The sequence below is a fragment of the Oenanthe melanoleuca genome, chromosome 12 (genome assembly GCF_029582105.1).
Source record: "Oenanthe melanoleuca isolate GR-GAL-2019-014 chromosome 12, OMel1.0, whole genome shotgun sequence".
Lineage (NCBI taxonomy): Eukaryota > Metazoa > Chordata > Aves > Passeriformes > Muscicapidae > Oenanthe > Oenanthe melanoleuca.
This window is the reverse complement of record NC_079346.1, coordinates 17,596,873-17,609,762: the sequence shown is the minus strand read 5'-3', so window position 1 is coordinate 17,609,762 and position 12,890 is coordinate 17,596,873. Positions and strand designations below refer to the sequence as shown.

The following is a 12,890-nucleotide window of genomic DNA, read 5'->3' as shown; positions in this document are numbered from 1 at the left end:
TTTTAAATTGCAAGGGGCAGAAAATGGAGAATTAACTCACTGAAGAATCAGCTCTGAAAGGTCTCAACAGGATTTTTTTAGCATAGGATTTTTCAGTTTCTTCTGAAATAATAATGAAAAGAAGGAAAGCAGAGTTCTCAGAAATTTAAGAAATGCCAGTTTTAAGCATGGCCTTGTCAACATTCTGTTCTTGGGAGATGCATGTATTGTTTTCTGGAATAATCTTGATGTGCTTCATCAAGTACCCATTTTCTCTGATAAGAATATCTGACAGATAAAACTGCAGGATTTTGATTTTAGCTGATATTTCTAAAATATTTCTCACAATTGTATTTTAAATGTAACAGCATGCCCAGACTGCAGTCAGTCTAAGGAAATTGCATTGCACACAAGCTGAAAACATTCCCTGCCTGAAAACAAGAGTGCAGAGATATGAAAGAGAGGGATAAAGAGAAAAATCAACATCTCCATTTTAGAGAGTGGGAAAGAGGCACAGAAGGGGTTTCTGGAAACCAGCAGCACCAGGTCATGTGTCCTGACCTCCCTGAACACGTGGGATATCCCTCAGTCCCCTCCCTGCTCACTCCACACTCTCCACAGGATGGATGTTTACAACTGGGATATTTACAGCTCCAGTTATCCCCACTCTGCTTCCTGTGCAGAACTGCTGCTGCTGAGCTCATCAGCAGCTCCAGCTTGGCTCCAGCTCCTCCTGGCAGCAGTCACCCTCTGTACAGGGAGGCACAAACCCTGAGCCCTCCCAGCCCCAGCCCACAGGAGGAACAATCTGGGGCTGCATCTTGTGTTATCCATGCACAGGGACAGGCACCTAGTCCCCAAATTTTGAAGGAACAGTCCAGGAGCAGCATCCAGTGCCTGCAGAGAACCCCTAAAGCTGGGAGAGAAGCAAGAGCACTTCCCAACATCTAAAGAAATTATTCTTCTTCCAGCAAAGTGATGCTGAATGATGCTCTGGCTGCCTGCACAAAATGTGGATTTTACAAAGGCAGGAGTGGCCCAGCCCTGCAGGGTTGGCTGGAGCCAGGCAGCAATGCCTGGGTACTGCCCAGAAAAAGCCATTTATTCCATGCAGCCCTCCCCTGCCAGCAGCACTTCAACAAGAGGGAGAACTGTCACACACTGAGCACCCAAAACTGGCACTGCCTCAGGCACTAACTGCAGCTGCTCAGTGCTCCAAAGCCACAGCTCCAGCTCCAAAATCCACATTTTGTGGACTATTCTAGAGCAGAGGCTTTTATTATCTGATATTTATTATTTATTATTTTATTACCTATACAAAACAGCATTTTCTTCAAAACCATATTTAAGGGATTTCAGCGATTTCTGCTGTTAAATTCCCTCCACTCTTCCAGTTTCAAACAAAACAAACAATTCTATAAGGACAGATATATCAGCACTGTAATAATGTGGAAAAAAAGTCAAACTTAGCTTAAACTGTTCAAAATATTTGCAAACCAAGACCAGCTTTCCAATAAAGCAAGGATGATGATTAGCTAAGTTTAAAAAAATGGGAATTGGGGTAGACAGACACTTGTCAAAGACTGCATTGAGAATGCAGAAAAATATCTGAAAAATTAGTACAACAATTGAAAGAGAAAATATAATTAAAATGAGAAACAAATAATCAAAAATATTGTGTCTCCATGAATCCTTGGAATAACTGAACAATGAACTTGGGAATGGAAAGCACTAGGCTGCAAAAATGCAAAAATCTTATGGAAGGAAAAAAGAACAACTACAAATTGCTCATATCCAGCAAAATAAAGAACTGATCTTTTGAGTTCCAGGTGGAAATCCTACAGAATGAGGGCTGGAATTGATGGTGGGATGAACACCATCATTATCATCACCCCACACTGAACATTCCTGAATTTTCATCCAGTTCAGTTCTCCAAGCTTGTTTCTGCAGTTCTTGTAGGCAGGTATTTCAAGCCAAAGTATTTTAGTTCAGTTTTGTTTGAACTGACAGAAAAGGAATTGTGTAACAGCTTCATAGACAGATGACAAAACAGCACAGATTATATCTAATATAAATAATTAAAAATTATATTCAAGGCACAGGTAGATATTGAACATGTCAACACCAGAAAACTGCAGTGATATTGTCTTTTTCCTCATTGATAGTCCTTTACTTTGTCCTAATTGTAGTTAGAATTTCATGAAGAAATACTGGGAAAAAACCCAAACAAAAAACCTTTAAGACCCATAAAATTTCATTTAAATGCAAGAGAAATACAACCTGTCAGAAATTATTCCATTGTCTTAAATAATGGCAGGTTTCTTCTTTCCTTTAAACCCTACTACTTTGAAATTTAAATGTAACAATGGGAAAATGCATTTTTATTCATTTCTAGGAAAAGTTCTACATTTAACTCAGTATGCCCTGGTGTATTACTGATGCATTCTTCAAGTCCCAATGAAATCTATCCAATATTAATACAGAGGCTGCACTGTACAGAGGCTTGTCAAGTGTTCACATATGTAAATTCAGGAAATAAGGAAAGTTATAAATGGACTCTGTTTCATTGACTTCACATTACAGCACAGCTAGAGAAACAACTCTTTTAAAACATTCTCCTAAATTTTTGAAATGTTCATTGCTGAAGGACAAACATTTCTCCCCATTTCCTTCATCATTTCTGCAAGCTCTGCAAGAGAATTTTTTTTTTTTTAAGTACAGGAAAGACCAAGGCTTTTTCCCCCCCATGACTTTTACATCCACACAATACTTGAATTGAGACATGTATAATATAAGCAGATTTAAAGGAGTTTCAGTGACAGATCACCCATTGCTACTGGGAGAAAGCAACCAGGAATATCTTAGTGCAGTCAGGACAAATCTGAAGGGCCTGGAATCAAAATCAAAATTATCTCAACTGAAAAACACCAGTGAGTGACTGAATCTTGCAGGTTGCTGTCATAAGTGATCAGAACAATTTCAATAAAAATGCAGGCACAGCAGTCAGCAGAGGAGAACAATGGGAGCATTGTTGAGGCTCCACGATGACAGATTCCCAAACTGAAACGCTCATTAATAACTTACACAACCCCAGCACTCAGTAAATGTCACAGCAAAAGGGTTTCATGTATTCCTGGGATGGTAAAAAGGGAAAACATCTGCAGGGCCAGGGGAACATCCTGACTGAAACCAGCAATCGTAACAGAATGCCAACAATACCATCCCTGATGCCAGTGTCTGCCCCTCATTCCCCAGGAACTCAGGGGGTAAAAAGCCACTGCTGCAGCTCAAGTTCCCAGCACACCAGGGAGAGAGTTGGGAAAGAGCTTGGAAATCAGCAGAGATCCTTGTGCTGATTTTTATAAATTTCATAGTGGGGGTAGTTACACATGAGAATGACTCTAATAGGGGAAGGAGAGAAATCTCTTTAAGGAGAACAAGTCAGATTTCCAGCACTTGGGTGCTAAATCCTAACTCTGGGAGAAATGTGAGCTATATGTAAAATAAAAGGGCTTTACATCTTTATATCTAGGTTGGTTGGTGGCAATTATGTTTTGTAACATTAAACTCTGGATCTGTGGGGTCTCCTTGTCCTTTCCATGATGCACAAGAAGTAGAGGGGAGCAATAAAAGGAAATTTTCATTGCCCTTATTAAAATAGAAACACTGAAAGTTTTGCATTAAAGTACATCCATATTTTAACATCCATGATTTAACCAGTGTGTTGCAAGATTAGATCTGTTTTCCAAGGAATTGCAACACTTCTCACCATAATACAACAAACAAACAGTCTCATTTTGCTCCCAACAGGGCAAATAGGTTAATTAGCCCTGTCACTAATAAGCTAAAGGTTCTCTCCTGTAAGTAAAGCAGTTTTTACAAATAAATATCCATCCTAAAGAACTCTGGAGTCTCCCTAGTCGGTGCCAGAACAAGTTTGGCACCAGAAGAGCTCTCACTGTTCTCCCAGTGCCCTGAGCTCTGACAGGGATATTTGACATTCCAGCACTGCTTCTGCACAACCAGAATAAGACAGAGGGGGAATCATACAAGGAAAAACTGGCCCAGAATAGAAATAGATTGGTTGTGACCACCCCAAAATTCCTGAACACTTGCCTGCAGGAAGCTGCTCTGGCACGTGGCCTGGGCAGGACAGTTCTGGGTAAGGAAAAGTTGGCTGCTTGCAGGTCTGGCCCCTGCAGCCTCAAAAGCAGAGAAATGAAGGAATGACTGAGACAAAATGAAAAGGATTCAGATCTCCAAACATGCAGATCATCAGCAGCTTCTCCTGAGTCCTCCAGCTGGACTGGGCGGCTTCAGGATGCTCTGGAATTCTAGAATTCCTTAGTTTTGTGCTTTAACAGTTGCAGAGTGACAAGAGCTCAAGAAGGAGAATGCTGACCAAAAAACCCCACAATGAACACAATGCCAGCAAATTCAATTCTATCTGTGCTGAAAGTCTGAATCTCCAGTAATTCTGACATAGAGCAGGATGAAATGATGCTAAATTACCTTACTAAAAAACAAACCAAACCAACCCAACCCTCACACAACAAACCAACATACAAACTACAATTAAATCCTAATTGGATTTGTCATTTCAAAGTATCAGCATCAGATTTCCACATAATGCAGGGTGACATATTCTTATGCTAATAAATAAAGTTAGCAAAGTAAACAAAGGCTGTGTTTCTACTGTAAGGAAATCTGTGAGCCAATGGAGCAACCTTTTCAGCACACAAGTAATTCAATCTCCAAACCACATGAAAAGTGATCTCTCTGGGAATAGCACAGCTGCTAAAATCCAAGGCAGTTTTTATTAAATCATCAAGTCTGTTTATGTAAAACGGGGCTCTCTTAAAATGACCTCCAAGAGGAAATGATTTGCTAAGGAAAAATTGATCCCTGCATTGCATTTATCTGCATGGATGTACATTTTTATTGTTCTTGCATATCAGTGTTTCCTGAATTGGAGATAAGGTGAAAATAAGAGAAAAAGAGAAAGCAAAAAGCTTCTTCTACCAGCTTAAATTCTCCACCATCAAGGTTTTAGCTACTGCTGAGCTTTCAGCTCTTCAACAGGGTAGATAAAACTGCTGTTATTTTTAGAAACACTCAACTTTAGTGTTTCAACTTGAAGAGAAAATGCACATTAAGAGTCCTTCAAAACTTGTCAGATGTACCCAGATAGCCCAGAGGAAACAAAGGAACACTGGAGAAGGAGATATTGTGCAAGTTCTCCAAAAGATGCCATTGGAGAACATCCCATTATTGTCTGATGGCTCTTTGAAAGGAGGACAAGTGCAGTGAAAGGAACAGAGAGAACTTCCTGCAGTCAGTCTCCAGGTACAGGAGAGTGAATTAATGGCACTCCAAGCAGTTCAAACCATGAGTCAAAAACCCTCTGAAACTCCCTGCTGAGATATCCCAGGGAAAACTTCTGGAAGTTGCACTCCACAGCCAGAAAAAACTTGCCAGAGGGAACTTTTCAAGGCCAGAGGAGAGGGAAACAATGCAAGAGCTGCCCCAGAGAGCCAAGAAACAGCTGGGAACTCTGAGGTGACTCAGGACTGGCAGATCCAGCAGCAAAATGAACAATCTGCTCAATAAAGCAATGGTAAGAAACAATTTTTTCCCCTCAATTGTTCATTATTTGTCTGTTTTGTATCACAAACCAGAAACTTCAACTATTTTGCCCATTTGGAAAGACATTAAGCTGCAGAAGGCTAAAGGGGTATTTATTCAACAGACATCAAAAACGATTTCTTAAATAATACCAATCTCATTCCTTTCTACAAAGCTGAAAGATAATGACAGTATTTCTGTAATAAACTTTTCAGAAATGTTTTGGTCAATCTCTGCTTGGATTCTTCAGCTGATGGCAACATTTACATGGAGATAAACTGCAGCATGCTAAGAAGTGATGCCAAAAATTTGGAAAACAGCTCAAAAAGAAAGCTATGAGGGCAAAAGAACTTTAGCTGAAGTGGGAACAGACCCAAGCCCTAAGGAAGTCAGAGAAAATGTCAAAAAGTTCCCCATAATTGACCTGGAAATATAAAATTAACAGAAATAACAGACAAACTCAGCCTTACCTTGGCTGAACAGGCTGTGCACTTATCAAATGCCAGGCTGACAGGCAAAACATTATCAAATCTGGATAAAAATCCTCGGATCTAGATGAAAAAAAAAAAAAAAGAAAAGAAAAAAATTTACATTATTATTTTAAACATTTCCAAAATTCAACATGGACACATACCCTATAAAAAAGAGCATCTATTATGTTCTAACAGTCATTCCCAGTAAAAGTTGTAGTGAATTTATCCTAAGCACCTATTAATGCTTTTTGATGTACAAACAAATGCAGTATTATTTCACCAGAAACAGAGGCACAGCACCATCTGCAGTTGGCCTTTTCTGAGTGCAATGTTTCATGAAAAATTAAAGGTCATGCTGTGACCAGTTAAACACTTTTTTCTCCATCTCTATAATCTGAAGTTTGAGCATTTAACTGTTGTGCATTCCTCAATTATGATGTTAATATGATATTATTGATAGGCAATTAAAAAATTCCAGCCCACTATTTCTGCTAACAGAGGGAACACTGAAAACATTTTGCAGCAGGGTTTGATCACTTCAGTTGTGAACTCTTTGGAGTATTAGTCATCCTTTTTATTCTGTTTATTACAATGAAAAGATGTCACCAAGAGCAGAACTTAAATAACTCTGCAATACAAATAATAATACCTCAATTTTGAAATTTTAAAACTGAATTTTTAAAAATCTGTAACACATTTGTAAGTAGAGTGTGGGTTGAACTGAAGAAAAAAAGTGCTGTATGGTACCAAAACAATACAAATATTTTGTGATAATAATAAATAATAATTACAATCAGCCAACTCACATAATAATTGGGAGTTGGCTGATTTGAATTGTTTTCAAAGTGAAGAGATTTAAGAAGTAAACTTTAAGATGCTCATATTGGCAGCTCTGATGGAGAACAGAAAAGTCAGAAATTGCTTTATTCACACAATTTCTGCTCCAAACAAACTCCTGCTCAGTATGTAGCAGGAATTTTGTGTCCATAAGTAGCACAACCACAATGCCAGGAACACCCTGCCTAAGCTGTGTGATGGGTTAATATTATTTATATTTATTTTTTAATAAACATGGAGAGTCAGTCCTCTGGGGAATGGAATCAGCATTTTTTTAAGGAAACAACATGTGGGATGATCAGTTCTCAGCTCTTAAACAAAAGGTTTTATCACAAATCATTTACCTGGTGAGGAACAAGCCCAAGAGAAGTGGGTGGTTCATTCATTCTGTCATCACTGCTGCTGGCCACAGCATAACCACTGCCAAAAACCCAACAGGGAAAATCAGAGCAAGACAACACACTCAGAATTTCCACTCAGCTTCCAGGCATTTTGCTACAGCTTAGAATGAGGCAAGGAATCTATGTGGAAAGTCTGCTTCATAGGAAACAAGATTCAGCATGATAAATACATATAAATCACTCAGACTCATCTTCAACTCCTAAGTCACTTTTTCTCTCTCAGGTTTTAAAGAGAGAAAACAAGCCCCACATTCAAGGTGCAGAATTTCTGAGTAATTTCTGTATCACACACTGAGTTAGAAATAAGATTTGTAACACAGGGCTTATCTTGAAGCACCTCATGAGCCACATGTTACAACAGCTCCTCATCACACCCAAATTACTGGTCAGCAAAGGAAAGCCAAGATTACTAACAGCAACATTTTCTGCTTCTGAAAGATTCTTAATTCTCCTCTGTGGTTAAATTCAGAGAGAGGTGAAAATCCTAAGACTTGATGAAGCAGCTCCCTTAAACATTGCATTAATTTACAGATAACATTACACTGACAGAACTGTCCTCCTTTAGGACATTCCTCCTCCTCCCTGCAGATTCTGTGAAATTCTGTGACTCTCAGAGGACACCTCAGAACAGCAGCAGTGGCTCACCCTTCTGGATGCTGCAGGACAGAAACCATTAGCTCCACTGCCAGGGCTCCAGCCACCATGGCCAGTCCAGGCCGGCTGACCGTGCACTGCTGGTCCAGTGTCCGATCCCTGGTGGACTGCAAACACAGACAGGGCTGAAGGGAGGCAAAACAACTCCAAAGTAACCAGCTGCCCTGTGCAAAACACCTCTAGTGCCCTGCAATCAGATAAAAATCAGCTATTTCTTTACCTCATGTACACCGACATAGCACATGAAACACCATTAAAAACAAATAAAAATTCAAGCTGCAACAAAAGAGATATAATCACCATCTGCAAGGTTCTACTCACATCCCCTGGTGCCACAACATCATTGCAGAAGTAGCAGCCCAGTTTATAGCCAGGGATATTTGAGAAGAGTGAGGATCCCAGCAGATCAGAAGAAGCAGAGGCGTTGCTGAAATGTGAATCACCAGATTCTTGTTGTTTTGGCTTCTTTAGGCCATGTCTCATAACAACAAAAGTGTCAAATCCCAAGGCAGCATTGATGACCAACTGTGAACAATAAAGGGAGAACAACAGATTTTAAGTGAGCCAAAAAGGGAGGGGGAAACAAACAGCCTTGAGGTTTTTATTCACTATAAATGCCAAAAAACCCACACACTGTGGATGGACGAGCAACCCATTAACTGCACCTTAGCCATAAACAGAGTTTCTGAAAGGTGCAGAATTCCAGATGTCAAGCACTTAGAAAAGAAACAAAACCAAAATAAAAGTCTGTTTCAGAAAGGCACAAGCCCTTGTCTTTCCCTGTGCCTTTCAGGGCAATCTGATCCCAATGAATGACTCCCTCTAGCTGTTACACAAACTTGTGACAAGAAAGCAACAGCAACTTCAAGCAATGAAATGCCATCTGTTATCCAAACCAATTTCTGCTCTGTAAGGAAAGCAATTAATGATTACTTATGGGCTTCATCTGCATCTGCTTAGTCACATGGGGAGCAGGAGCAGCTGTGCTGCACAACTCCTCTGTCCTCATTTCCCCCTTTCTCCCCACTTTGTGGCAAGTGCACAGAGGAATCTGAAGCACAATATCAACATTACACTTGACTGGCTGCAGTCATGGTTAAGGAAAATGTACTGCTTCATCTGCAGATACTGTGGATAGAAATTCTGGGGCAGCACTTCCTCCTTTTCCTTTCTTCCAGCCAGGAATTATTCTTGAGAGAGCTTCCCTCAGTTCTTTTAAATTAGTCATCTTAATTAGCAAGCTTTGAATCTCATCATCATTCTCAGTATTTCCAATTATTTCTGCATATTCTCTTTCAGCCTTGGAGCAGTTTATTTTCCTCAGTCCTGAAGTGGAACCCTGCTGTTTAATCCATCCAGGGCTACAGCAATTAAAAGACTGCATCTACCTGTGAAACCTGAATATGGTGTTCCATTTTCAAAATAGGAGTAAGAGCTGGTATTAGCAGAAATTAATGATGTTGTTAAACAGTTCCCACTGCAATCAACTGTTTCTCTCAGTTTACTGGCAGGTAAACTATTTCATTCTAACTGATTGAGCCTTAATTTAAAAAATCATCTGGTTTTGATAAAGAGACAATGGAAAAGTACAAGAGACAAATGGAAGAATATCTTTTGGCATGGATTAACAAAAAGAAAAAACAAGCAAACTGTAACAAGTTCCAGTGCTCAGCAGGAACAGAGATTTATCATCTGACATGAGGATTTAACATTTGAGGGGTTGGTTTGTCTGAGGTACTGTTTCGGGGAAGGACTGCAGGAATGGCAAAGATCAAAATGATGAAGTGGGGAGAACAACTCCTACTGCTACCCACAGACCTGGTTTTGTGCATTTTACACAAATCATCACTCACCATGGCCTTTACTTTCTCTCTGCCTTTTTGAGACCTTTAGGACCAAACTGTGCATCACTAGAGATGTGCAGGTTTACACAAAATCATATTTGAAGCAGAGCTCTGGTGGAGTGTTTACCAACATAAAATACTGAGTATTTGTTTGGACACCTTGAGATTCCCCTGCTGTGTTTTCTCAGTGACAGAATTCCATCTCCTCAGATCAAAGTGATGGTGTCAAATCAACCACCTGTGATGCAGACACACTGCACCACTGAGTAACAGAGAAGTGTCACAAAAAAGTTTCAACCTTTATGCCCAAAATTATTTGAATGCTGCAAGAAAAGATGCTGCCAGGGGGAGGAGCCAAGCCTTTCCTACCCAGATAAAAACTGAGATTTTGGACACCAAGGGACCTTCTTTCCACTGGATTCCAGAGGAAAGCCAGACCTTTGCACATCATCCCTGGAGCTTCAGAGGAAACTGCACCTTCTCCAGGAGCACTGCTCCAGCTGAACCACATCTGCCCCTGCAGGAGGATGCAGCCACCATTGAATGGGACTGTGCCAACACCCTGACTGACTGACGGGTGTCAGCTTGGATTCTGACTCTGGCAGGGCTGGGATTGTTCTGTGTAATACTGCATTGCTATTTTAATTTTCCTAGTAAAGAACTGTTATTCCTAATTCCCATATCTTTGCCTGAGAGCCCTTTAATTTCAAAATTATAGTAATTTGGAGAGAGGGGGTTTACATTCTCCATTTCAAAGAGAAGCTTCTGCCTTTATTGGCAGACACCTGTCCTCCAAACCAGGACACCAAGCTACACACACACACCTGAAGCTGTAATTCAGTGAAGCCCTCACTAAAGAGTCACTGATCTCTCCACTGGCAAAGGGAAGTTCATTTGAGCTATAAAGAAATAGGAGTCCATTGTTCAGGCCAGAAATGTATTTGAAATAAAGGAAGAATGAAAGGAAAGAAGTGGGTTAGTGCAGTACCTTCCTCTTGCTGGCTGCAATGACAGCAGGCAGCCAGCGACTCTCCCGCGTGTCCATGAGCAGGAACACAACATCGTGGGCCTCAATGAGCTCCTCCAGCTTGGCCACATCCTTCTGAGCCTGGGCCATGGTCACCTCAGAGAAATTCACTGGGTGGCCTGGCATGGGGATGCTCATGTTGTAACCTTCAGAGCTCTAGGGGGAGGCAGACAGAAAATCATGAGCTCAGAAGGTAATCTTGTGACTGACAGGTGTAAAATTCAATAAAAATCAGAGTACAAATTCAATTCCTGTTTGTCAGAATGGTAGCTCTGCTCTCTGCAGCTCTCTGTGTGGTAGTGCTGTGCACCAAAGCACAGTGCTGGGGTTTCTCAGTCTGCATTCAGCCTAGGAAATCACTACAAGAACAGAGTGGAACTGCTCCTGATCCCAGGGGTTACAAACATCACCCCAAAGCCAAGCAAAGCCAATCACATTTACATATGATTATGATCAGGAATTAAAACCTGTGCTCTGGATTCTCTTTCCAGCTCCTTCCCACAGAATTTTAAGAGGCTGCAGTTTGTATTACTGACTCAGGCACATCAGACATGTGCAGTATCACACACTCTGCTCCTGAGGAGAACAGCCTTGGATGATGTTCCTGTAATTCCCCAGCCTTGTGGGAACCTGAGACAGCAAAAAGCACTTCTGAGACTTGTCACTGCAGAGCTGTGCAGATGCTGGAGGAGTTTGTTCCTCTGGCAGAAACATTTCCCTCTTCCAGCCCTTGCTTGGGCAGGACATACTGAGAGGCAATATTGAGCCAAATAAGCATCTACACAATGCATGTACAATGCAAACAATTAATTCACTCCTTTGGAAATGTGTCAGCACAATCTGCCAGCCATCTGCTGGAAGGGAAGGATGGATCTCTTATTTATGTTAAAGAACAATCCTTGCCAAAGCCTCCCTGCTTAGCACTGCAGGAAAAATTCAAACCCAAAATGTAAAAACTGGATGAACCAAACATAAAATTCCATGGGAAGAGAGGAAAGGAAGGTTAGTGGAATGTACTTTTGCACAGACCAATTAATTACCAGCACAACTCATAAATCCAGGTGAGTCATATTACCAGGAGGCTGAACATACAGAAATATCCCTAAGGATAAAAAGAACCAGGCCCATTTAGCAGCTAAGAGAAATGACTGTGGGTAATATCTGCATTAACCATACCAAAGGATACACCTTTTTTTCCTCTCTGTACCATCACCACAGCCATCAGGAAATTACTGGGCAGGCTTTAATTTCAGAGTCATTATCTCCTCCAAAAGGTTGTGGTAGGAATACAAAACTTAATCCATGCTGTGCCTGAATATTCATGGATAACTCATCATGCCTGAGCTGCAAAGTGCTGATTGATTAGATCAGCTCAACTGACACTGCTGGTGACTTAGGAGGGCAATTTCTGTTTAATAAATTAAAATAAATGAGCTGGACATTAGCTGCCCCAAAAAATGGTTAATGCTGTTTGTAAATACTAAAATCCTACCAGAATTCCAAAAGAAAAAAAAAAAAAAAAGCTCAATCAGGCATTGTAGCTGTAGGAATACAGACAAGTCTGGCAGCTTCAACAGTTTCATTTGAATAATTGTCACTCAAAAAAAAGACATCAGTCACCAGCCAAAGTGGCTGAAATGCACTTTGGTAGCCAAACAATGGCAAAAGAGCTCAAAGGACACCTTGGTATTATTTTAAGGAGGAGTAAATGTCCATACATATCCCCAAAGAAAGATTTTGCTCATTCCACAAAATCCCAAAGTCTCAGTAATCTAAGAGAAGTTCTAAAATGCCTCCAAATTATCCAAAATATTTAGTTACCATCTCATAAAATATCAAAATGACATTAAGAAGAGGGGACTAGTAAGCTATTATCTTCTAATGAAGAAAATCAATTTAGAGAAGATTGCAAATTTGGGGTCTAAAACATAATAGGAAATCTCAAAAATACATTTATTACTTCCCTCAAGGCCTGCTCCCAGTGCTGACAATTAATATGTCTGACTTGGCATTACTTAAAGCTCCTTAGGACATCCTTGACAGGAAAAA

At 40.4% G+C, this 12,890-nt stretch overlaps 1 protein-coding gene across 3 annotated transcripts in view; it reads right to left on the bottom strand.

The window, feature by feature from the left end:
- ATG7 (autophagy related 7) overlaps nucleotides 1-12,890 on the bottom strand; it is a 77,083-nt gene that overhangs the window by 53,785 nt on the left and 10,408 nt on the right. For all 3 annotated transcript variants that reach the window (XR_008841451.1, XM_056501369.1, XM_056501370.1), the window contains exons 13-17: nucleotides 10,803-10,997; nucleotides 8,292-8,495; nucleotides 7,962-8,077; nucleotides 7,260-7,335; nucleotides 6,076-6,156 (exon numbers count right to left, since the gene is read on the bottom strand). Coding sequence is in view for 2 of the 3 variants with exons in the window: in XM_056501369.1 (XP_056357344.1) it covers nucleotides 6,076-6,156; nucleotides 7,260-7,335; nucleotides 7,962-8,077; nucleotides 8,292-8,495; nucleotides 10,803-10,997 (672 nt within the window). In the remaining variant the exon portion in view is untranslated. The remainder of the gene's footprint in view (nucleotides 1-6,075; nucleotides 6,157-7,259; nucleotides 7,336-7,961; nucleotides 8,078-8,291; nucleotides 8,496-10,802; nucleotides 10,998-12,890) is intronic.